This window comes from Sus scrofa, chromosome 13 (assembly GCF_000003025.6).
Source record: "Sus scrofa isolate TJ Tabasco breed Duroc chromosome 13, Sscrofa11.1, whole genome shotgun sequence".
In the NCBI taxonomy this organism is placed as follows: domain Eukaryota; kingdom Metazoa; phylum Chordata; class Mammalia; order Artiodactyla; family Suidae; genus Sus; species Sus scrofa.
The window spans coordinates 84,356,214-84,383,143 of NC_010455.5; the positions used below are offsets into that span (position 1 = coordinate 84,356,214).

General features: G+C 37.8%; 1 protein-coding gene across 5 annotated transcripts in view; it reads right to left on the reverse strand.

The window, feature by feature from the left end:
* SLC9A9 (solute carrier family 9 member A9) overlaps positions 1-26,930 on the reverse strand; it is a 674,266-nt gene that overhangs the window by 393,601 nt on the left and 253,735 nt on the right. For all 5 annotated transcript variants that reach the window (XM_021071131.1, XM_021071130.1, XM_021071133.1 and 2 more), the window contains one exon: positions 9,346-9,461. In XM_021071131.1, the coding sequence (XP_020926790.1) occupies positions 9,346-9,461 (116 nt within the window). The remainder of the gene's footprint in view (positions 1-9,345; positions 9,462-26,930) is intronic.

The window sequence follows — 26,930 nt, forward strand, 5'->3', positions numbered from 1 at the left end:
TCACAATAATTTAGGCAATAGATGAATAATTGTGGGGTAAGATTAACTAGGTGTTTAAAGATTGTTGAAGACTTTAAATTGCACCAATTTAGCAGAGAGTAGATTCAATGTGTTTTAATTCAACAATTAGCTCCCCAAAGAGAAGGGAGCTTAAGTATCCCTTTTCATGCGTGGGTCTCTGCTATGTGATATCTTCTCTAACATTTGCTGAGTTGGAGTTAGAACCCCAGAATGTCTGACTGGGGTGCTTTGGGTTGACTTTTAACTTTCTTTAAAATTAAAAAAAAAAACTCACAGAAATAAGAATCACAAAATGTTAGAGCTGGAAAGGGCTCTAGTCAAAACTTTTCATTTTACAGATGAAAAGTCAGTTTCTTCATCTGTAAAATGAAGAGGTTGGAAGAGATGAGATTGGATATCTTACACTTCCAAGAACACATAAAGTCTAGAGTGACTAAGTGGTGCCCAAAGTTGCACAGCTGGTCTGTGCCAGACTTGAAAAGTCTGGCCTTGGTTCCCAGGGTTCTCTTTATGGCTGTTAAGTCAATTCTGTGTTTTAAAAAATTCAGTCAGTTCAGTTTGTTTGATACAAAGCAGATTAATGAACATCTCACTGAGTTGGATTTTTTTCTATTTTAATCAGTTTTCCTGAGTGATGTAAACATAACCTCAGGAATATCACTAGATAAAGAAGGAGCAAAGCTTGAACATAACACACTTATGCTTGATGCTGGCTGAATAACTCAACAGAATACAACAGCTTGGCCAGGAAACAATGGATGCAATGCTTTTTGACATGCACGTTTGTGCAAAAGTGACCTAAAAGGAGACCTGACTATGAAAAGCAAAGTAACCATATATGGCAGAAGAGAACAACCCCAACTAACTAGAACACACTGATGGGTTGAAAATACTTTGTCTTGAGGCCCCACTTCTGTGGATGCCAAGGAACTTCTGCATTTCCTTGGTGCTGGGAGAGTATAGCATTAAATGTTCCAGCAATGACTTAGTGGCTAGGTCATCTCCAGACCTGGAGATGGAGCAGTCTATCCCTGTACACCACTCTGGGGCTCTGATCCTGTAATTGACACCATGGATTCCAAATCTGAGACACCCTTTAATTTCATCCTCTTATAGGAAACAGGTCAACATCATACATTTAAAAATGCTTTGTATCAAATACCTCGGAATACACCTGACCAAAGAGGTAAAGGACCTATATGCCGAGAACTATAAAACCTTAATCAAAGAAATCAAAGAAGATGTAAAGAAATGGAAAGATATTCCATGTTCCTGGATTGGAAAAATCAATATTGTGAAAATGGCCATCCTACCCAAAGCAATCTACAGATTCAATGCAATCCCTATCAAATTACCCATGACATTGTTCACAGAACTAGAACAAACAATCCAAACATTTATATGGAACCACAAAAGACCCAGAATCGCCAAAGCAATCCTGAGAAACAAAAACCAAGCAGGAGGCATAACTCTCCCAGACTTCAAGAAATACTACAAAGCCACAGTCATCAAAACAGTGTGGTACTGGTATCAAAACAGACAGACAGACCAATGGAACAGACTAGAGAATCCGGAAATAAACCCTGACACCTATGGTCAATTAATCTTTGACAAGGGAGGCAAGAACATCAAATGGGAAAAGGAAAGTCTATTCAGCAAGCATTGCTGGGAAACCTGGACAGCTGCATGCAAAGCAATGAAACTAGAACACACCCTCACACCATGCACAAAAATAAACTCCAAATGGCTGAAAGACTTAAATATACGACAGGACACCATCAAACTCCTAGAAGAAAACATAGGCAAAACACTCTCTGACATCAACATCATGAATATTTTCTCAGGTCAGTCTCCCAAAGCAATAGAAATTAGAGCAAAAATAAACCCATGGGACCTCATCAAACTGAAAAGCTTTTGCACAGCAAAGGAAACCAAAAAGAAACCAAAAGACAACTTACAGAATGGGAGAAAATAGTTTCAAATGATGCAACTGACAAGGGCTTAATCTCTAGAATATACAAGCAACTTATACAACTCAACAGCAAAAAAACCAATCAATCAATGGAAAAATGGGCAAAAGACCTGAATAGACATTTCTCCAAGGAAGATATACAGATGGCCAACAAACACATGAAAAAATGCTCAACATCGCTGATTATAAGAGAAATGCAAATCAAAACTACCATGAGATACCACCTCACACCAGTCAGAATGGCCATCATTAATAAATCCACAAATAACAAGTGCTGGAGGGGCTGTGGAGAAAAGGGAACCCTCCTGCACTGCTAGTGGGAATGTAAACTGGTACAGCCACTATGGAGAACAGTTTGGAGATACCTTAGAAATCTATACATAGAACTTCCATATGACCCTGCAATCCCACTCTTGGGCATCTATCCGGACAAAACTCTACTTAAAAGAGACACATGCACCCGCATGTTCATTGCAGCCCTATTCACAATAGCCAGGACATGGAAACAATCCAAATGTCCATCGACAGAGGATTGGATTCGGAAGAAGTGGTATATATACACAATGGAATACTACTCAGCCATAAAAAAGAATGACATAATGCCATTAGCAGCAACATGGATGGAACTAGAGAATCTCATCCAGAGTGAAATGAGCCAGAAAGACAAAGACAAATACCATATGATATCACTTATAACTGGAATCTAATATCCAGCACAAAGGAACATCTCCTCAGAAAAGAAAATCATGGACTTGGAGAAGAGACTTGTGGTTGCCTGATGGGAGGGGGAGGGAGTGGGAGGGATCGGGAGCTTGGGCTTATCAGACACAACCTAGAATAGATTTATAAGGAGATCCTGCTGAATAGCATTGAGAACTATGTCTAGATACTCATGTTGCAACAGAAGAAAGGGTGGGGGAAAAAACTGTAACTGCAATGTATACATCTAAGGATGACCTGACCCCCTTGTTGTACAGTGGGAAAATAAAAAATAAAAATAAAAAAAATAAAAATAAAAAAATAAAAATGCTTTGTACACAGTCTTAGGAGTCTATACAAAAACTGTTACATCTGATAAACAAATTAAGCAAAGTAGCAAGATACAACATTAACATTCAGAAATCAGTTGTATTTTTGTATACTAACAATGAAATATTATAAAAGGAATATAAATATCTTTTAAAATTACAACAACAAAAAAATACCTAGGTATAAACTTGACCAAGGAAATGAAAGACTTATACACTAAGAACTATAAAGCATTAATAAAGGAAAAGAGGACTCAAATAAATGGAAAGATTTTCCATGGATTGGAAAAATATTGTTAAAATGGCCATATTACCCAAAGCAATCTACAGATTTAATGCAATCCCTATCAAATTATCCATGACATTTTTCACAGAACTAGAACAATTATTTCAAAAATTTATATTGAACCATTAAAAAACAGAATTGCCAAAGCAATCTTGAGGGGGGAAAAAAACATAACTCTGAGGCATAACTCTCTCAGACTTCAGACACTGTTACAAAGCTACCATAATTAAGACAGTGTGGCACTGGTACAAAAGCAGACATACAGACCAATGGAACAGAATAGAGAACCCAGATATAAACCCAGACACCTATGATCAATTTATCTTCAAAGGAGTCAAGAATATAAAATGGGAAAAAGACAGTCTTTTGAGGAAGTTGTGCTGGGAAAACTGGACAGATGCATGTAAATCAACAAAACTAGAACATATTCTCACATTATGCACAAAAATTAAACTCAAAATGGCTTAAAGACTTAAAAGCTTAAACACAATACCATCAAACTTCTAGAAGAGAACATAGGCAAAACCTTCTCTGACATCAATTGTACAAAGGTTAAGTCAGTCTCGCAAAGTAATAGAAATTAGAACAAAAATAAACCAATGGGGAACACAAAAAAATTGAAAAGACAACCTATGAAATGGGAGAAAATAGCTGGAAACAATACATAAAGGAAATCATAAAAAAATGAAAAGACAACCTATGAATAGGGAAAAAAATAGTTGCAAATGATACATCTGACAAGGGCTTAATCTCCAAACTCATACAACTCAACAACAACAACAAAAACCAAACAACCCAATTGAAAAATGGGCAGAAGACCTAAATAGACATTTCTTCAAAGAAGACATATGGCTAGTAGGCACATGAAAAGATATTCAACATGCAATGCAAATCAAAACTATAATAAGGTATCACCTCACACTGGTCAAAATGGCTGTTATTAATGGGTCTACAAATAACAAATGCTGAAGAGGGTATGGAGAAAAGGGAACCCTCCTACACTGTTGCTGGGAATGTAAATTGGTACAGCTGCTATGGAAAATAATATGGAGATTCCTCAGAAAACTAAATATAGAATTATGTTTATGCATACATCCAGACAAAACTTTCACTGAAAAAGATAACATGCACCCCATGTTCATTGCAGCACTATTCACAACAGCCTAGACATGGAAACAACTTAAATGTTCATTGACAGATGAATGCATTAAGAAGATGTGGTACATATATACAATGGAATACTACTCAGCCATAAAAATAATGAAATAATGCCATTTGAGGCAACATGGATGCAACTAGAAGATTATCATACTAAGTGAAGTAAGTCAGAAAGAGGACAAATACTATACAATATCACTTACATGTGGAATCTGAAATATGGCACAAATGAACCTATCTACAAAACAGAAACGGATTCATAGACAGGGAGAAAAGAGTTGTGGTTTCCAGGGGGAGAGGGAGAGGGAGTGGGGTGGACTGGGAGTTTGGGGTTAGTAGATGAAATTATTATGTTTCGAATGGATAGACAATAAGGTCCTATTATATAGCACAAGGAACTATATCCAATCTCCTGAGATACATCATGATGAAAAATAACATAAAAAAAGAATGTGTATATATATATATATATATATATATACATATATATATATATATGTATGACTGTGTCACTTTGCTGTATAGCAGAAATTAGCACAACATTGTGAATCAACTATACTATAATTAAAAACATTTAAAAAATAAAAATGCTTTTTCTTCCCCTATCCATAAGCAAAATAAAACATAAAAACTGGGAAAATATCTGTAAATTACATTACAGACAAAAGGTTAATATTCCTAGTATTTTAAGGGCATCTAAAATTTGAAAAATAAGGGAGTTCCCATCGTGGCTCAGCAGAAACAAATCTGACTAGCATCCATGAGAATTCAGGTTTGATCCCTGGGCTCGCTCAAAGAGTTAAGGAACTGGCGTTGCCCTGAGTTGTGGTATAAAGGTCGAAGACCTGGCTTGGATCCTGCGTTGCTGTGCCTAGGGAGTAGGCTGGCAGTTACTGCTCCAATTTGATCCCTAGCCTGGGAACCTCCATATGCTGTGGGTGCGGCCCTAAAAAAAAGGGTAAATTTGAAAAATAAAATATGAACAACCCCACTATTAAAAGGGCATCTTTTTTTTTTTTTTTTTTTTTTTTTTTTTTTGTCTTTTTGCTATTTCTTGGGCCGCTCCCGGGGCATAGGGAGGTTCCCAGGCTAGGGGTCGAATCGGAGCTGTAGTCGCCGGCCTATGCCAGAGCCACAGCAACTCGGGATCCGAGCCGCGTCTGCAACCTACACCACAGCTCACGGCAACGCCGGATCCTTAACCCACTGAGCAAGGGCAGGGACCAAACCCACAACCTCATGGTTCCTAGTCGGATTCGTTAACCGCTGCGCCACGACGGGAACTCCTAAAAGGGCATCTTATTAACATTTGGTTTTCAGGAAAATAAAATGCATACATCCCCTAAATGTATGAGTGAATGTTTAGCCTTATGCAAAATAAGAGAAGTACAAAGTCAAACCATAGGGAGATACAAATCCTCACCTACTGCATGGGTAAAACCCCAAAATTGTAATAGAATTCTGCACTGGCAAGGCTGTGCAGAAAAGATATCGTTATACATTGTGTGTGAATGCAAAAGAGTATAAACTTCCAGGGAGAAGAATTTGGCACTCTAGGAAAATTACAAATTCCTTTTAACCTGTTTGTAGAAATCTATCCCAAAGAAAGAGTGGAAAAATGTGAAAAGCTATTAATTTTGACATTTTTAATTGTAGCACCATTAATAGTTGCAAATGGTAAGAAATAACACAAACGTCCATCAACAGACAACTGGTTAAAAAAACTATGGAGTACTCTGTGGTTACGAAAGAAAATGATAAACATCTTTATATGTTGCTATGATTTATTTTTCAAAATACTGTTAATTAAAGAAGAGCAAGGTGAAGTACTGCCTTGTACAGCACCACATGTGCAGTAGTATCAAGTAGAGTATGTTTGTGTTTGTGTATTTGCTTAGATTTAAAAATAGAAGCAACATGATTGAAAAATTAGGGTAGAGGGAATAGGGATAAAGCTAGATTTCTTTTGTTTTGTCCTATGGTTTTCATATTGGAATTTTGTAGATATTTAATCCAAAACAAAAATTAAAAGCAAAATGAAACAAATGAACATTATTGTATACTGACTTGTGGCTTAATCATACAGAGGATTACTTCAAGAGCTCTTAAAACAGAATAACATTTAACTGTTCATGCTAGTGGCATATATACAAAGGTTAAAAAGAACCACAATGAAATCTAAGCAGTTTTCAATAATCATATTTTAGTAATAATAGGCATATTAAAATTTTGAAAATATACTTAAAGGAAAAAGAAATTATATTAATGTAAGAGAAGAAAAGTAGACAGAAGAAAAATTCAAATGCAAATAAAAATTCAAGGGAATTAAGTAAAATTCCTATAATCCTAACCTGGATAACAATATTAATATGATTTTGTGATATAATTTCTTCTTCAAAACAAATAAAAGTATCTAGAAACAATGAGCAATATGGTAGCAATGAAAACACCTCCTGCCCACATTTTGGTATCTAAATAAATTTCCCTCTTAGAAAGAACCAGGGCTTCTTAGAGAAATGTCTGTTCCATGTCAGGATACAGGAAAAACACACACACACACACACACACACACACACACACACACACACACACACACAAGATAAGCAGCATATCTAGTCCTGCTCCAAATAAGAAATCTATGAAAGACCACTGAGTTCATGACAAAAGGATACAATAAAAACTTGAAGAGTCTCCTTGTTGTCAAAGATGGAGTACTTTGATCATTAAAAAGTATAATTACAGTAGAAGATTGAAACATTTCAACTATCTTTAGTCTAACGCTCTCCAAACTGAGCTATTTCGGCTGCTTGAAACATTTCAACCATCTTTAAATCCATGTGTTTATATTACACTTTTAAAAAGCCAATAAACCATCTCTTTGGTCATACATGGGGAACACTAGGAAAACAATTCATTATTTTAAAAATTAGAAAATTCATAATTTAAAAAAATCAATAATTTATCCTTCTCTTTTATTCAAATAATACCACAGGTGCTCAAATAGTAGATCTGGAAAACTCCTTTTAGGGGAGTACCAGCTAATATATGCAAAAGGTAGGACTGATTTAGCATAGTGCTAGTTTGTAACCTTCAATAAATACTAGACTAAGCAATATCCATCAGTGGGTACTAAAGCCATTAGTTAAAATGGGGAAGTCTAAAATGTAGAGTTTCTCAAACTTTAATGTGCACATAAATCACTTGAGGATATTGTTAAATTCTAGAATCTAATTTAGTAGTTCTAGGTTTGAGCTTGAGATTCTGCATTTATAACAAGCTACCACATGATGCCAATACTGCTGGTCAGAGGGCCATTCTGAGAAAGGGAAAAGCAGTCCCTGGCATGCGGGAGCTGGCTTGGTACTATCAGCTGGACCTTGTTATTCTTCCGATGAATGGGTGAATGTAAACAGTATCACAAAAAATCGTGAGAAAAGTTCACTCTATGACTATGATGGATTCCAAGACTGCTGTGGAATCACACCTAAGCACAAACAATAAATACACTCCAAACTACAAAGTTGACCAAATCTCCCCCTATGCTGGCTCTTACAAGTGATGCTGCTTCCTTACCAATTGTAGCCTTAGGCTCTACTCAGTCTTCCTCCTGCTGGACAAGAGTAAAATGCCCAATCACTCATGCTTCCTTTCAGCATCTAATGCAGAACAAAGCCCCAATTCCTCAAGCCATCTCTAAAATCAACAAGCATAAGCCCAGATCTTATAACAAGTCCTTTCTACCATTCTCTGAGAGGTCCCATGGTTCTTCTGATGAGCATTCTCCTCACCAAAAAATGTAATAAACACATCTTGTTCAACTACAGTGTCTTCTGGTGGTCTTTGCTGGAGTAGCAATTCAGTATTGTGATGGATCAGGCTGACAGCTGAGTCGCTAACAACCATGAGCTTCCTGATGCTAGGCTATAGAGACTCAGAGCAAGCAAGTAATCTTGCCAAAAATGATGAACCCCAATCTGATTAAACCTCCAGATTTAATCATCAGATTACAAGAAATACAGGGGTTAGAAGAATATTTTAAGCAACCATATTTAATTTAACCACAAATAAATCGCTTTTTTTTTTTGACAAATAAGTGAAAAGGAAAATAGAAGATGGAGGGGAACATGTAGGTTAAAAGAAGCTCAATAGTCATATCCACCGATTGTAATGTATAGTCCTTATATGGGTCTTAATTTTTACAAACTACTACACAAACTAATGACGATAATGATAGTGACAAAAATACAACTGGGGATATCTTAACAGAGGCTAGCTCTTTGATAATATTAAAATAATTATTAATATTTTCAGGTATCATACTGAAAATGGTCATTTTTCAAAACATTTACAAATAAAACAATATGATGTCTAGAATTTAACATAATTCAGTCATAGTGAGACGGTATAGATAAAAACATTGGCCATATTTGATAGTTATTATAATTTGATAATTTGAAGGGTATAAGACAATCATTTTTACTATTCTACCTTACTCTCAATGTTTGAAAAATTACATAGTAAACAGTTGTTTAAAAATATTTTTACCATTCAATTCAATAGATCATTTTTAAAAGAAGACAAGTTAAAAAGAGAAAAATTAAGGAAAAAAAGAGTTGAAAATGAATGAATATTCTAGAGAAATAAACTATAACAAATTAGAGTCTTTCCCATTACTGAAATTTCTTTTGGGACCATTTTTTGAGAGCTGTTAGAATATTTGCCTTTTTTTCTTTTTCGTAATCACTAACGGATATGTCAACTGCAAGTGAAGAGGAATAAGGGATTATTATTATGTACACCAGGTGATGGTCTTTAGAAAGAAAGACATTCAATTTAAATGTTTGACTCTTAAAAAGAAGACATATTATTTGAGCAATTACCTGGATCTGTAGCAGACATCAGTGAACCAAAAAACAAACAGTCAGTGAAATGAAAGTCTCCATTTTTCAGCTGGTCAGCATACACCATAGCCTTCACAAAGCCATACATAATTAACCTGTTGAAGAGAAATATATGATCTTCAAACATCAAGTTGAATCATGTGTAAATTCATGCCATCATAGCTAACATTCTAATACGCTATCTGAAGAAGCATAATGCACAAATTACCACTATTCTGCCAATTCATGGCCGTGCTAGTTCTCAGTACTCTGTCTAAATCTCTTGACAATGAAAGACACGCTGACCAATTATCACAACTCACTCAAAGGCAAAAGGTAACAGAACATTTTATAGTATATTTCAATGAAAACAAGTCTCAAAGATATAAAAAATAATCTGTAAAATATGACATAGCAAATCAAGCCCACAAATCCAGCAGCTGGGTTGACATCTGTAAATGGGATTGCTTTTCATTTTTTATTGTTTTGCCTGCTAGGAGTGTCTGAAAGGGTTCAAATTTTCAAGTCTGTCACTGCTATGAGAAGGATATTGGCCACTCACAGGGAACTTGGTCACCAGTTACTTTACAACAGATGTGTCTCTACTCTGGCTGGTGTCAGATCACTTCCACACCAGGTAGGGAATCACTGTTAGGTTAAAGCATGTGTATCTTCAACACATTGTTGAAAATGAATCCTGAAATGGTTACATTTTAACTTCGCAAGTAAAGCTGTTCTTTTCAGATGATTATAAGTTTACCAAACCCACACCATGGAATGCAAATTGTTTTGCTCATAATTTGCCATCCTAGAGCTTTTAAATTGTACTTAATTACTTAATTGACTGGTTGACTTTGCAAAATCCTAGTAGAGGAAATACAGAGATTAGGGAACTGAACCACAGCAGAAAAACTAAAAGCGATCATACAAGTCCTTAGAATCTGTAGATCCTCAGGCTAATAGAAGGCTGTTTAGGTATTCACATTAACTTAAAGTAAGTTTCTTGAAAAATGTTCCAGGGTTGTGAACATGGCTAAAAAGGCTAGAAATCAGATATTAGAAATTATAAAGTTAACAAGAATGTAGATGTTTAAATTCTGTTAAGAAAAATTTCTCTGTGAGAGAATATTTCAGACACAACTGCATTTAAATCCAGTTTCTACAACTCACTAGCTTTGATTTTAGGGGGTTACCAAAACTTTCTGAGACTTAATATCCTTACTTATGAGGTAAGGATAACAACAATGGTTAGCTGACAGAGTGTTTTAAGGACTATTTTAGATAATTTAAGTTTGGTTTTTGGCACATAATTTTCTATGAGATTATTACTAGTGCTAATAATAATTATCAAAATAGGTAATATTTATATACTATTTCTACTTCCTCATACGTTTTGACTCATTTCATTCACAGATTGATCCTATAAGGTAGGTATTATTTGCATGGTACAGATAAGAAAACTAAACACACTATAATCAAGTAACTTGCTAAAGGTGACACAGGTTTTAAATTGTGAAATCCAGGTATGAGCTGTGGGATTTGGCTCCAGAGCCTGAGCTTTTAACTACCACATCGTATTGCCTAGATGATCAATTCCATATTTTTCATTACATGTTATCTCATATAATAGACTTGCAACTAGCCCATAAGGTGGTTGATCTATGTAGTATAAAGGGGCAGCAATGGAGTAAGAACCTGGAAATGATACGTCCTTCTGAAATGGATATTAAGACAATTGTAAGGAGTTGGAGCAGAGATACCCAACATTGCTGCAAAGAGTGTAATTCTAGTAGAGGAGGCTGAATCTTCACCAGGCTGCAGGTATTAACATCCGAAGAAGACTATGTGATGGGACACAGCAAGGGTTTCTTGGAAGAGGATTCAATCATGTAGTTCACCTACACTTATCCTGGAGAGGGCATTCAGATGGTTACCAGGATGTGCTGCCTCTGGACAGGTATAAGGAAGCTTTATTCAGCTTATTTGTTCATTTAACAGATACACTACTGAACCCCTAAAATGTGTCAGGCTCTAGGTGGCTAAAATACATCAGTGAACAAGACAAAAATCTCTGCCCTTATGGAGCATGCATTTTATAGTAAGATAGGTAGAAATTAAAATAACCATACATTTTAATTACATGTGTTTTGTACATAACCCTCTGAATTAGGTTCTGTATGTATGATAAACACTGGGACACTCTGGACAGTCACAACATTATGGAAAATGCTCTCCAATGGTCATTCCTCAGTCTCTTCTGGTGTTAACCCAACTTCACAACAGTCTTTACTCACTTGAGCTTCACTTCGAATAAGGAGCATAAACAGGTTTGGAATCAATAAACTTTATGACCTGTGGCTATATTTATGAATTTTATACCCATTAGTTCATTTTACAGTTTAGAAATCAGAGGCTCAAAATTAAAATGATTTGTCTCATATTACATAGAAACCATTAGAGCGTGTAAAACTTAAAAATATATGCATATATACTACCCAGGCTTGGCAAAGTTATATGGATGCTAGAAACCTCATATACTATTGTTGAAAATAAAATTAAAATCTTTATAAAAGTCAATTTGACAATTTAAAACTATTAAATTTTTATATTCTGTAGTTTATTAAATGACTTTCTATAAATTTACCAAGAAATTGATTTGAATACAGACCAAAAGCTGTGTATTTAGATTATTTCAGATTACTATTAGTTATGAGTAAAAAATTCAACAGTCTGAATAAATTACATAACACACATATGATGAACTAATACGCAACTATTAATACTATATTCAAGAGTATACATTAGGAACAGAAAAGAAAATTGATAAAACAACTTATAAAGAGGTAATAAACAATAACTTCTAATTATATAATAATTGAACATACTTAAGCATACATATAAATAGAAAAAGATCAGCAGCACATAGTCTGGGATGTTAATAGTGGTTATATAATGGAATTAACATGTGACTATTTTCTTTTTTCTTTTCTGCATTTTCCAGTTCTTTTTAAATGTCATAATAAAAAAGAATAACAGTGTATATTAGTGAATGCTATTATGTACCACAATAGACATTCACTGTGTCATTTAATCCTCACAATGCTATGAGTTAGGTGCTATAATTATTCCTTTTTACAAAGGAGAAAATTAGGATTCAGAGTGGTTCAGTAAGTTGCCTAAGGTCACAGAAGTTAGCCTGTGACAGAGCTGAATCTGAACTCAGGCTCTTGGATGCCAAAGCCTACATACTTAACCACTATTCTATAAAGCTTTTTAATTGCTTTGAAATCAGTATAAACACATGTACATGTACACACACACACACACACACACGCACATCTACCTATATACACAGTTTTTTTTTTTTTTAAATAAAGTAAATGACTTACTAACTCCAAATCAACTCCTGGACACAAAAATACTATAGTTCCAATAGCTTCCTTGAGATAATATCAAAAAAGTCAAAAAAAAAAAAAAAGCTCAGTTCAGTATGAGCTCAATATGATCATTTTGTTATTATTACTAATAATAATGGTCATTAACACTGGTAATTATAATAAGTAAATAATCAGTGTACATGCCAGGCACTCTTTTATAGATGATAGCTATTATCATTGTTGCTACATTATTATAACTAACTAGTTATAACTATATTAACTGGGAGGATTAAAAAAATGAACTCATTAGCAACCACCACATTTTCAAAGGATGTGATATCCCATCAGCCCTTCCTGAGTATTTCAGATGGCTCAGGAAACCGGAAAGATGTGATCTGATGGGGAAAGGGAATCCAGTGATGCTCAGGGAGTGAAGATGGTAGACCTGAGTGAGATGTTCTCTCCTGGGATCAGTGTGTGGTTAGGGACTGAGTCATAGGGATTGGGAGAAGCAGAACTACCGTGTGAAAAGCAAAATTGTTGATAATATTAATTTCATCAAATAGCCATTTAGTGCTATGCTTTGAAAAGCATAGTGCTTATGCCATGGAGGATACAAAGGTAAAAATCCATGACCTGCCTTCAAAGAGTAGAGTATCACAGGATGGCAGTCATGTTGCTTATGCTAATGGAAAGCACTGGCTAAAAGAGAATTTGGGGAAATGCCCTACACATTCACTTTATTGAGTGTAACACACGCACTGATTTTAAATTTCATGATGATGTTTCACACTATTAAAGCTCCACACCTAAAGGCATGCTGCAAAAATGTTCCAAAACAAAAAGTTCCAGAAGGCTCAAATGCTTGGATGACTTTTAAGTATGCCATCTCAGTCTCTCTCAGTATTTTTTAAAAAGAATACATCTTCTTTTTTTAAAAAAAATAGTCTTGATCAAGCTATGAATAGATCTACTGAAAAAGGCAGTTTTTTGAATTGCTAGAGATAAGCAAGGGGAATTGCTGTCAGTTTGGAGACAGCTGTGTGGACCAGGCCTGTTAACTGTCAGAAGAGCCACTTCTCTGCTGTGAAAGCATGTGAAACAGACCATTACGTGGACCCCACTCTACAGTGGAAAAGCCCAGCACCAATAAGGTCTGGAAACAAATGGAGGTTATAACCTGCACCTAGATTTCTGATTTCTATACTCAAACATATCCTTTGGATAAATATCTTCCCCTATTTATTTGTTCACATTTTATGGATAGTTGCAATCCCAAAGTTTCTTTTTTTCTGGGGTATGCATTCCTACTGAAGAAGTCATAAATTCTTTTTCTTTCCGGTTTTACTGAGATGTAATTCACAAATACTATTATGTCAGTTTAAGGTGTACTTTGTCTTGATTTGATATGCATATATACTGCAAAATGCTCACCATGATAAAGTTAATTAACATATCCATCACTTCACAGTTACAACACTTTTCTGTGGGGTAAGAACTTTTAAGATCTACTTTCCTAGCAACTTTCAAATATACAAGAATGTGTTATTAACTATAGTCACCATGCTGTATGTGACATCCTCAGAACTTATTCATCTTATAAGTGGATGTTTGCATACTTTGACCATCTTCATTCACTTCTCCCTTCTCCCCCTCCCCCCATCCCTAGTGACAACCAATCTGTTCTGTTTCTATGAAAGAACTCATAAATTATTAATGCTGGGATTGGGAAGGTTTTCTAGCCAAATTCATTCACCCTTGCATTCATTAATTTACTCATTAACTCATTCATTCAATAAATAAGTACCAACAGACATAGGTCCTACTCTTGGGGAGCTTAAATTTTATTGGGGGAACCAGACATTTAGTAGCTAATTTATAATTTATTATTTTATCAATACTGTGGTGAAGTCCTATGGAGAGAAATATAGATTGCACATGTGCACACTTTGATCAGTTGGGAACATGTGTTTTATAGGAAAGATCACACATTCCACTTTAGAAATATTGGTATTGAGGAGCTGGTGAGCCTGCTGGGTATTCAGAGTTGGACTTAATGAGGGGTTTGCTCAAGAGACAGATTTGAGAGAACTGTGTGGTGTATGTTATTACAGACTTGGGTGTGGATGAAAGTGTTAAGAGAACATAAAGTGGAAGAGGTATCCAGCGTTTGAAGATGAGGTAGAGAAGAGGAGCAGAGGATATCAAGAATCAGTCAACAGAGACATGAGTGTAATCTAGTAGAGTGTCACAGGAGTCAAGAGAAGTGCTCAAGAGGAGGGTATGATAGACAGGGTTGAATGTTGCCAAGGTCATTTTATTTAGTGTCTTTAGGAATGTGGGAGCTAATGTGAGATTAGAATGGGTTGATGAGTCCACAGAAAACAAGGAAATTGAGACAGGCAACATACCCATTCTTCTGGGAGGTTTGATTATGAGGGGAGTCAGATCTGTCTCCAGAAGGAGGACTGGGGTGAAACTTGAGTTGATTTTAAAGACGTGAGAAAGAATCTATGAAGAGGCTACCATCTCATGGGTGCTCATAAACAAACGTTGCAAAATAAGAATTCTTTGTCAAGATTAGTGACACAAGGTGGTAAGTCTGATTTTGGGTGAAATTACATGGGCCTTAGTGGGTCTGCAGAGCCATTGACAGGTGTCAAAGAGATGTTTCTCCTCTATTGTTACTGTTTCTCACTCTTGTTTCATGTGTATACACAAATACATACAAACTCATACACACACACACACACACATATAGTAAATGTCTCTTTCTCTCTCTGTATAGACAAATACAGCATTTACTAAGGTTGATAAAAAATGCAAAGATCAGTCAGGCATAGTTTCCATCCTCAGGAAGGAGAGACAATCATCTACAGAAGCAGAATAAGTGGTAGAAAGTGCTAAATGTCCTAGGAGAGGTGCAGATCAAGGGCACTGTGTTCACAGAGGAGAAGCAGCTCTCTTTACTTTGGGACTCAGGAAAGTCTTTGAGAGGAAAGTGGAATATTTGCTGAATCTGAAATATACATTCAAAAAGGACACTGACAGCAATGTCCCATCTCTATGTGAGATGTCCAAACCACTGGAATGCAAAAACCTTTCCTACTGAAGGTGGTTTCTTTCTGAATCAGTAAAACCCAATGGAGGAGTTCCTGTCATGGTGCAGTGGAAACGAATCTGACTAGGAAACATGAGGTTGTGGGTTCGATCCCTGGCCTTGCTCAGTGGGTTAAGGATCTGGCCTTGCTGTGAGCTGTGGTGTACGTCACAGACATGGCTTGGATCTGGCATTGCTGTGGCGTAGGCTGACAGCTGTAGCTTCAATTAGACCCCTAGCCTGGGAACCACCATATGCTGCAAGTGTGGCACTAAAAAGAAACAAACAAACAAACAAACAAACAAAACCCAATGGGCAAAGAAATGAAGCCTTTCCTTTAGCAATATGGGAACCATCTGCCATTTGCCACCCACTGCAGAGATGACCGGAAAGGCTTGTGTTAACTGAACTGTGGCTCTACTTATGGCCTTTATCTTCTGCCCCCAAGAAGCCCATGAAGATTCAGGTGCTAAGATTTCACAAACTAGATGACCTCTTGGCCCATTCTCCATTTCCTACAAGTCCCAAGATTTTGTTCTTTTTGTCTTATTGAAAGTTGGGAGCCAACTGGGTGGCTTGTGGTTATGTTAAAAAAATGGGGGATCAGATGAAGCCCCACTCAGCTTTGCTATGGTGACAAATGAGCCCCTGCCCAGTTCCTACATCAGATATCCTGTACTAGGAACTAGGAAGACTGTAGACTGCCTGCCCTTAATCCTCTTTCCTCTGAAAGGGATAGAGAGAGAGAGAGGCTTCCGAGGAAGGGAAAGGTTACGTCTAACTTTTCTGCCCCTAAGTGGAAAGAGGAGGCTGGTTAGGAAATAGGGGTAGGAAGGGGAGGAATGAGGGGAGGGTTCTTTGTCAGGGGCATACATGTGTGTGTTCATGTTGGGAAATTCTACACCAGGACATTTGACCACTCAAAATTTTTGTTTGCGACAGACATCATCAAGACAATTGTACACCCACACTTCTTCTATCCATGGACTCTACTTTCTTCTTAGCTACCAACCTCATGGAACTTTAATTCTTCTCAAGGTAATAATCTGCCATTAGGTAGGGGGCTCTCTAGCCATGAGATATTAAGAAGGAATAAAAGTAATAGGAATAAAAATGGGAGAAGGGGGAAGGAAATGAACATTTGAACATTTGTTGAATTCCTACTCTGTACAGACCCCATGTTAGAACATTTTCTCTATTTTTAGAATCTTCACACACACACACACACACACACACACACACACACACACACACACACACACACACACCCCATTTGGGCAGCCATCATGAAACATATTGCAGGCAAGGAAGTCCAGCAAATGATAGAAATGAGATTTAAGTACACTTTTCTTTCACTTATTACTATTGGAAACTAAGAAAATTTAAGATATTTTTGCTTTGGCTTTCCAAACTTAAAAAGTCAATTACTATATTCTTTGTTTTTGACATGATACATAATGGGACCAGCTTTTTAAGGGTTAGGAATGGCCAAGAAGACCTTGCTTTTAGGCATCAGATTTGGCTATAAGAGGGTTTGGAAAACATCAGTACTTCCATGATTTCCCTTTTAAGCCAGTTCTATATCAGGCTTCCCATAGGCTTAAAAGAATACATGGTCACCTGGTTTTTCAAGAATGGGAAGGCTACAGAGAGGAGGCTGTGATGAAATACACTGTTCTTTAACGATGGTTGGGGTCTAAGGCTCTGGGACCTTGGGACACTTGGACCAAAGTTAAATAAGTCCATTTGCCCACATACTCTACTGCCCACTTGCCTGTCAACTTTGTTACCTTCTTGGGCCTCCCCTGGAGGCCCTATAGCAACCTACATAGTTGCTTACAGGGAAACAAGCTTCCTTCCTGTTGAGTGCTTCACAGTTCTTATAGGAAATGTGATATAAACCCCAAGCATGAATATGGAGTGGGCGTAAGTACAAGGCTGAAATGCAGTCAGAGGTTGAGATCAATTGAAAGGTGAATTACGTGTAGGTGAGAACTTGACCAGGCATCCTTATTGTATGTTTACTCATAGCCACTTTGTGGGAGCATGCTGGCTTATTTAGAGGTGAAAAGGGATCACTTCAGAAAAGACTGAGAGGAGCAATGAAGGCAGTGTGGGACTCAGTCACACTTATTAAAGTCATCATGTACCCTAAATGACAACCTCCCTCATGGCTTGTCAGTCTGTGCCAGCATCCAGGGATGCATGGCCCTTAAAGTTCTCTGAATAATTTCAGCTCCTCACCTCTTTCTACAACCCAGGAATCTTGCCTTCTCCTTTCAGAAAATACTGCCTAGTGTTTACTGGATATAATCACTGCTCTCTTCCCTACATCTCTGATGTGGTTAACAAATCTCTTTATCTTTATTTCATCCAGATCCTAAATTCCACCCATGGATTCTTTGTGTGCCCATCTTACCTGACTAATATGAAGAGAGAGTACATCTGGGCTGTTTGGCCTTCTGCCTTTTTTGTTCCCATCTCCATTTTATGCACATATTACCCAGACTTGCTAGATGCTAAGGGTTACAAAGATGAGTCTGGTATGGTTTCTGCTCTCTAGGAGCCAATAGCTTAGAAGAAGAGATAAGCAATGTGTGTAAACAGGACTACTACTTGAAAAATAATAAATTTGGTAAAAAAGCTAAAGTGATATGGGGTTCAGAGGAGAAAAGGAGAATATGGTGTAGCTGAAGGAAGTGTTGGAGGTGAATCTTTCTTGAAGGGCGATGGGGTCAAACAAGAGTTGTGGTAGGAGGAGGAGAAAAAGGGGTGGTCACTAAAGAAAAGGCAACAGGCCACCAAAGCATGTCCATACAATTCGGTGTGATGGATTCTTTTACTATGAATTACTAGACAGTCTAAATCAATGGTTCTTATATTTTGCTGCATATTAGAATCACATAGGAAACTTTGGAAACCATGATGCCCAGGCTACATCCCAGCCTAAATATATCAGAATCTCTGTCAAGGGGACCCAGGCATCGGTATTTTTTTAAGTTCTTCCATTGTTCCAATATGTAGCCAGATCTAGAACAAGTGTTCTAAATCACCATATCCAGTCTCTAATGTCCAGACCAAGCACCCAGGGATCAGCAGCGGGGAGTGTGGCCCGAGATTCTGCATTTCTAATAAGCTTGCAGGGGCCAATGCTGCTGGTCCCACACTATACTTTGAAGTAGGAAACTCTAAATGAGGATGCTGTCAACTAAGCAAAATCACTCAGCCACTTGTGTACATTCTAACCCTGATGGTAAACTCCTTAAGGGGACAGTATTTGGAATTCACAAATGGAGTTTGCCTCTGATGTAATTAATAATACATGCAGATCAGCACCTAAAACATGCAGATTCACATGCAGATAAGCACCTGATACCCACTGCACGGTGACTTGGTCTCCCTGCTGATTTTTGGGTAAGTGATGAAGATTACTGAATAGCATGTGAGCATTCAACGTACTGTTACCTCTCGGTTCCAATTTGGAGCTCCTTGTAGAAGAACATTTCAAAAGGAGTAGGGAAGAGGGATTGAAAGAATGAGTTTCTCACTAAAATGTAAAATTTAAGAGACTTTCATTATGTCTTTGATCTACAGCTCCATGGAGACTTCTGTCCTTGGTACAGAGACCCCCTCCCCCGTCCTTCACTGACACAGGAAAAGAGCTGGATAAATGCTTTGGTCTCCTCACATCTGAGGCTGCTCACTGCAAAATTCTATTGCGTTTTCACAAGTGGTAAAGGGAATCTTCAAACTTTTCCTTTTCTTTTTATTTATTTTTTTGTCTTTTTAGGACCACACCCTCAGCATAAGGAGGTTCCCAGGCTAGGGGTTGAATCGGAGCTGCAGCCACTGACCTATGCCACAGCTACAGCAATGCCAGATCTGAACCATGTCTGTGACCTACACCACAGCTGATGGCAATGTCGAATCCTTAGCCTACTGAGAGAGGCCAGGGATTGAACCTGTGTCCTTATGGATACTAGTCAGATTTGTTTCTGCTGAGCCACAATGGGAATTCCCCAAATTTTTCGTGTTAAATGTTTTTAAAAATCCTAGCAGAAATTTGCAAGTTTATTAAAGGAATAATATGACAGTTAAAAAAACAGGCTTTTTTGCTTTCACTGAGATGTATCAATTCAGAAGCTCTGACTAGCAGTACAAATATGTGTGTGTATGTGTCTGTGTGGCACGTACATAGATATATATATGTATACACATATAATCTTTAATTAATAACAAGCAAGGAAGCCTGTACAAAATATCTCCAACTATGAAATTCATCCAGGCTAAAGCAGCAATAGAGGAGCTGCCCTATACATTTAGGCCCTTGGCTGCTACCTTCGCCTTTAAAAACATATGCATGACTGTTGCCTCCCTTGCTCTCATTCTTTCTGGGAGGTGGGTAAAAACAAGAGCCATTATCCTACTTTCACAAATAAAGTAACTGCCACCAGGAGATTAGAGGTCTTTTCACCACCTCATAACCTTTGCTCTGATATTTTTCCTCAGGTTTGAAATGAAAAACTTTAGAATCAGTGTTTAGGTTGGGAGAAGAAAACTTAAAAAATTATTCAACACAGAATCCCTATTTTTTGAATGGATAAGCAATGGGATCCTACTGTATAGCACAGGGAACTATGTCCAATCTCTTGGGTTAGAATATGATGGAAAATCATATGAAAAAAAGACTGTATATGTGTGTGTGACTGGGTCACTTTGTTGTACAGCAGAAATTGAAAGAACATTGCAAATCAACTATACTTCAATTAAAAAATTAAAAAATAAAATAAGAACCATGACCTACCCAGGTTAACAGCTTGGTCAAAGTCACACTGAACCAGGCTAGTACAGGAGCCAGGATCGGAATGCCAGTTTCCTCCTAAAGAGAGATTTCACCAGAATGGGCAGATTCCACAGATGTTCTGGTGGTTGAGATTTCAGCAAAGGGAATAAAACCTATGATTTGAATATAACTTGCCTAATCTATTATCCCCCCAAAAAAACTTTCCATCCCTTTTCATATCCCCTAGCATATTTATGTTCTTTGGCTGTACCACTTGGAACCCTAAAGCAATTGCTGATTACAATAGAATGGAAATAACATGAAAATGCAACTCTGGATTTTCCCCAATCAGATCAATTTTCCAGCAAGTAGTAAGCTCATAAATAATGGAGATACTTAAAATATATTTAGTTCAAAGTAAGATGTTACATTATTTACTGTTTGATTGATGGCTTTAAAATATATTATCATTATTGGTGACAAGATTGAATGAACAATTTATCTTGTGAGTGATGAAAATCAAACATTAATTTCTTACCCTGATTCTTCTTTTCAACCATGTCAATATATTTTCGAAAACTTTTTGGTGTAGAATGGAGAGTTTCGAATGGCCTGTTTTGCTTATAATGCATGTAATACAACTTCTTACTTGAAATTCCTTTGTAGTTGTAAAGTGAATTTCTCTTGCAATATTTTACATCACTTTTCAGAACCCAGAGACAGATTGTTCTCATGGGTTTTTCTTCTAATAACAGAGTTTACCAACTAATCAAATATTGAAGAAATCACCAAAATGATTTAGAGAACCAGAAAAAAGAAAATACTTAGTCCCATAAGTAATTATGTATTCCCATATACATTCTGAGCTTTGAGATCACTGCTGCTTCTCCCCAGCATCTCCCCAGCAACACAAGCATTTTCTAAGAACGTCACTTGGTTTGCTAAATCTTGTTCCTCCCAGTGTCCCTGGAGTAATACTAACTGATGAGACTCTAGGGCCTGCCTAATCAATCTATGGGAACATTTCTGACAATCACCCAGCTATCTGGTCTACATCACACTAGATAATTGATATAACTTACTCTTCATCTATGACCCTACTTACTGTCTACTAACCCCATCCACCCGACATATGAACTGCCTTTGCACTATTAGGCACTGAACTGAGATGCAGACAATTTGGCATGCCCCCCTGTGATTTGGGTTGAATGGGCTTTTAATTCAGCTGTAAGGCAGAACATGGTGGTGTGTACCATCTACAGATGATCCACCCAAGTAAATGGGCCAAGAGTTAATGATTTGATTTATTAATAATTCCATTCCTCTGGAGAACAAAGCATCTGTTATTATCAAGCATAATTTCATCTTTTTAAACATAACATAGAAGGAATAAGTTTCTTCCTTATAAACATGAGGCTTAGAAGGAGAGGTAAGAGTCAAGTTTACTTATTAAGTCCTAAATACTAATTTATGTGTGTATTTATTTATTTAGGCTGTGCCTATAGCAGCAGAAGTTCCTAGGCCAGGGATCAAACCTGCACCACAGACGTTGCCTGTGCCACAGCTGTTGCAATGTTGGATTCTTAATCCGCTGCTTCATAAGAGAAGTCCCATACAATGCATTTTAAAATCAGTGCCTACTATATACTGAGCACCCTGATAGGTGCTGGAAATAAAATAGAAAAAAGATAAATATCCCATTGTAAAATGCCTCCGAAGATATAGAGGGGTTAGAAATATGTTAAAGGGGCAAGAGACGTAGAACTGAATTTGCTACCTGAGAGAAGACTGAGAAGCAACATGGCACATGGAGTTTAGAACTGGAGGATGGACATAAGGAAAAAGAGAATTTAATCTCTTTCTTCCAGAAAAGCAGGGGAAAATGAAGGGAAGTGGACATTACAAAGAGTCAGAGCAGCCTACTGAAAAACTGCCCAAAGAATGACATAGGAATGCATTATTAGAGGATGTAGTGAATTTCCTTCCCTGGAGGAATTTAAGCATCCCTTTAGTATTCTATGAAAAGAATCCTGGCTTATTACATAAAAAGGATACAGGTATACTTGAGGGAGTGAATTTTGGGGGTGGAACTAAATGAATTTTAAGGTGATTTCAAACTCTAAAACTTTATGATTTTATAGAACTCAGAAGAAAAAAATAAAAGCAAAGACCAAGAGGGAAGATGGGAAACTTTGTAACTGACAACATTGTCTAGCATTTAGTCAGTTATCAGAGTAAAAATAAAGACAAGTTTGATAGGACCTAAGGTCTGGCACCAGGATCTGATTTTATCAACCAGCACTCTTCCTTATTTAACAGCAGCTCCTTCACAAATGCTTAATTTGGGATTAGAATGAAAATAGATGAAATTATCCTTGTCTGTGTCAAATACCTCAACCTCCCTAGGAGATGGGAGGAGACATCCACAAAACTCATTTCATTCCCCAAGATTGGAAACAATTCACTTTTCTTTCCCAGATGACTCTGAACAGGGTGTCTAGAAGCCCTTTTACCACATCTAATGCCCAGGTTCCTGTTCTAGTTTCTAGAAGGACCTACGTCCTATGGGCACGTTAACACACTAGCTTTGGGTCTGAACACTGGATTATATCCAAAACCCTGGAGTTACTCCAGTCTCTCTCTCTCTCTCTCCCTCTCTCTTTCTCTCCCTCCCCCCATTTTGACTGTGCCAGCATGCAGAAGTTCCTGGGCCAGGGATCCAGCCCACAGCAGTGACAGCGCCACATCCTTAACTGCTAGGCCAGCAGGGAACTAAAATCAGTATCTCTTTTCTTAGCAAAGGCAGTTAACTCCTACCCAGAATACTGGAGGTCATCTTAAACACATCTCTACCTCCTCCCTGTGCCCCTTCCCATAGGGGGAAGTCCATCACTGAACTGCTGTTTTACCTTTTGAATTGTTTTGAAATACATTCACTATCTCATCTAGACTACATCTCCTCCAGATATTTCTTTTTTTCTTTTTAGGACTGCACCCATGGCATATGGAAGTTTCAAGGCTAGGCGTCAATTTGGAGCCATAGCTGCCAGCCTACACATAGCCACAGCAATGCTGGATCCTTAACCCAGCAAGAGCGGGAATCAAACATGGATACTAGTCAGATTCGTTACCACTGAGCCATGATGGGAACTTCAAGATACTTCAATAGCTGCTGAAATTGTCTCCCTGTATCCCCTCACATCCCACCAATGTGTAGCCAGAATCACTGTAAAACACAAATCTGACCATGTAGCTCCATGTTCAAAAGCTTTTCATGACTTCCCATTGCTCTTAGATTAAATGCTAAGATACTTCTAGTGGTTATTCCTTTTCCCATCCATTCTCCATCCTTTCCTCCCTGCTCTGTGCTCCAAGATGCTGACCTGTCTGGGCTCCATCAGTGGGTTCCCTTCTTTTCTGGATTTTGGTTAGATTTGATCAATAGGTCCAAGGGGTAAAGAGACACTGGCAGGAGATGAGAGCGGGAAAGAAGAGTGAGGTTAGGGTACTTACTCTTCATTCTTTCATTTCTCTCCCTTCAGGGTCTATATGGGCTCTTTGTCCTTCAATAAAGGTCACACCTCCATTCAGTTTGTCCTATCCACATAGATCTCTCCACAGGTTTGAGTACCACTTCACCCCTTTTCCTCTCAGATAAGAGTGCCCCACTGTTACCAGCCCTGGGAAAGTGGACTACCCCTTACGGCTTTCTTTGCCCTACCCACATCTTCCAAATGGTCTTTAAACATCACTATTTCAAGGTAACTATTCTGAACCCTTTTGCAAGAGTCATATCTGCCTAATAGGAGTTTTTGTAATGCCTGGGCTTCATAGCACTCCGCACAGAATTAAATTATTAATTGTGTAACAGACTGTCTAATGTTCATCTTGCCTGCTAGTATTAGGGTAGGGACTATCTCTGTGTTAGCCATCCTAAATCCCCAGAACACTTACACATAGGTACTCAATAATTATTTATCCAATAAGAGGGTCAAGAGAGTGGAGAAAAGTGAGAGGTAGAGAGGAAGGCCAAGGCAGGAGTGAAAGGGCTCCAGTCAGAATACCAGAGCCATCACAAACCCCAGTCTCCTACACTACAAGGCCAAGAAGTGAGGACACCATAGACTGACCTCGCATTGTCATAGAAAGTTCGGGGAGGTATGACATCAAAAATTTGTTTGGCGGGATGCTTTTTGCAAAGAGATTATTTGTCAAAGAGGATGTCTCCAGTTAAATGCATTTTAAAATGTGAGGTTTATACTCAAAAGAGGAAGTCATTTTCTGTTACTGCATGCCAAACCATCACATAGCAACTTGGCTGGATGTGACATGGGTGTTACCTTGAGTTATTTTCAAGAGAGAAATGGTGTTTTTTTCTTCAAGACTCAAATGTCAATATTTTTTTTAGAAAACCACATACTTAATTTCTTATTAAGCACTACCTGTTAATTATCAGTTCACATCAAAGAAGAGATTAATTAAAGTGTCTCATCTCAGACTCCTGATAAGTGGAGAAGAATTCAGCATAGGCTCATGGGCTCCAGAGACTATGCTGTATTCAGGCAAGTCTCTCCTGTTATGTCATTGTCAGAGGAAGAAGGACACTCAGAAGAAGCATCCTAGGGGGTACAGGGTCAAGGTTAGGAAATCAGTCCGGAATGGGGTTGTCAGCCCAGTTGGTGATGGACAAAGGCTGAGGCAAAACAAAACACAATCAAGCCCAAAAACAAGCAAGATGATGAACAAGGAGGAAGTAGTAAGGAAATGTGCAGAAGGTAGAAGAAAAAAAAAGGAGAAATAATTATAGAGTGAAAGTGTAGGCAGAGCTGATGCTCTTTATGTGGCTCTTTTGATAGTGACTTGGATGTCTGAGAGATCTATGGGGAGCAACAGCAATGTCTTCTTCAACCACAATTGGTGAGACCAGGGATGGGGCAAAGAAGGATGGGAAAGGCATGAGGGAGGGAGAACTGTAAATAAATCACAACCTTCAGCTGCTTTGCATCTGTAGCTCCTAGAGCTTAATAAAACCTTCTCTTGTGCTTCCTACAGTGGGTGAACCATGGCAGAGCCCCCTTCCAGAACATTAAAGTTGTCCTTACACTAACCATCATGTTATACAGACATCAATGTTTCTCAAAATCTAACATGCAGACCAATCACTTAGGTACCTTGTTAAAATACAGACTCTGATTCAGTAGGTCCGTGGTAGGGCCTGAGATTCTGAATTCTAATGCATTCAGATTTGAAAACAGGTGATATGAATACTGGTGGTCAATGGACCACATTTTAAGGAGCAGGGTTCCAGACTACACACATGGTAGGCATCTGCCAATAAATAACACCGTCTCAGCATGGCCTCTTCATTTCGTTCCTCACCTATCACAGAGACTGTAAGCTGGCTGCTGAGTGGCAAGTGAATGCCTTGAAAATTGTTAGAATTAGTGGCTAACAGTAAAAGATCGCACATAAAAATTCAGACTACAAGCTCCCCTGGAAAATAAGATCTAGCAATGTTAGACCCTTATTCTCTCATGGAAGCAGCCCATTGGAACTGAATGGTGACTGACTGCCTGCTTCCTGTGGGATGAGCCTCTCTACCTTGCCACTGTGTGAACTACTCTTACATCTAGGTACCTTCTATCATTACATCCCCTGCTTCATGCTCCTCTGCACTTGTGTCTGAGAATTATGATACGCTAGTTTGAACTGAGATGCACCCTTTTTTTGCAAGAGAACTTTGTTTCAAGTAAAGTCTTTTTAGTTATCAATATAATTCTCAATTTTACAGAGCTATGTCACTGGTATTGAGGACGCCGACAAGTCCAGAAAGAATACATTTTCTGTAGGCAATCTGGCCTTGTCCGTTTGTAGATAAAAAGAGAAAAAATGATTAGCTGAATAAACAGCGTTGGGGTTAGTAGGACCACACGTTACAATGCGGATGTAACATTTTCAAGGCGTAAGAATTAAGCAGCTAATCATGTTTAATAATGACTGAAGGATCCTGATGGTGATAGAAAGTTCAAATCACAGAAGCTGAAAATCAAATAGGTTATGGGGAGTTAAACAGGGGAAAAAGAATGACTGACGCTAAGAAGAAAAAAAAAAAAAGCCAGCTAATGTATCCCACCTAAGACATTTCTTAGGAATTGGCAAGTTCACAAGCCTCTGACTAGAAAACAGTAAGAACAAAAAAAACATTCAGGGAGAACAGCAAAAAGCTGAAATAACTCCTTTTTCCTCCTTGCAGTCTTTGGATGTACAAGCTCGCCTACTGGTTTGATTTGCACTGTTTACTTACATTTTCCTGTTCTTCTTACAT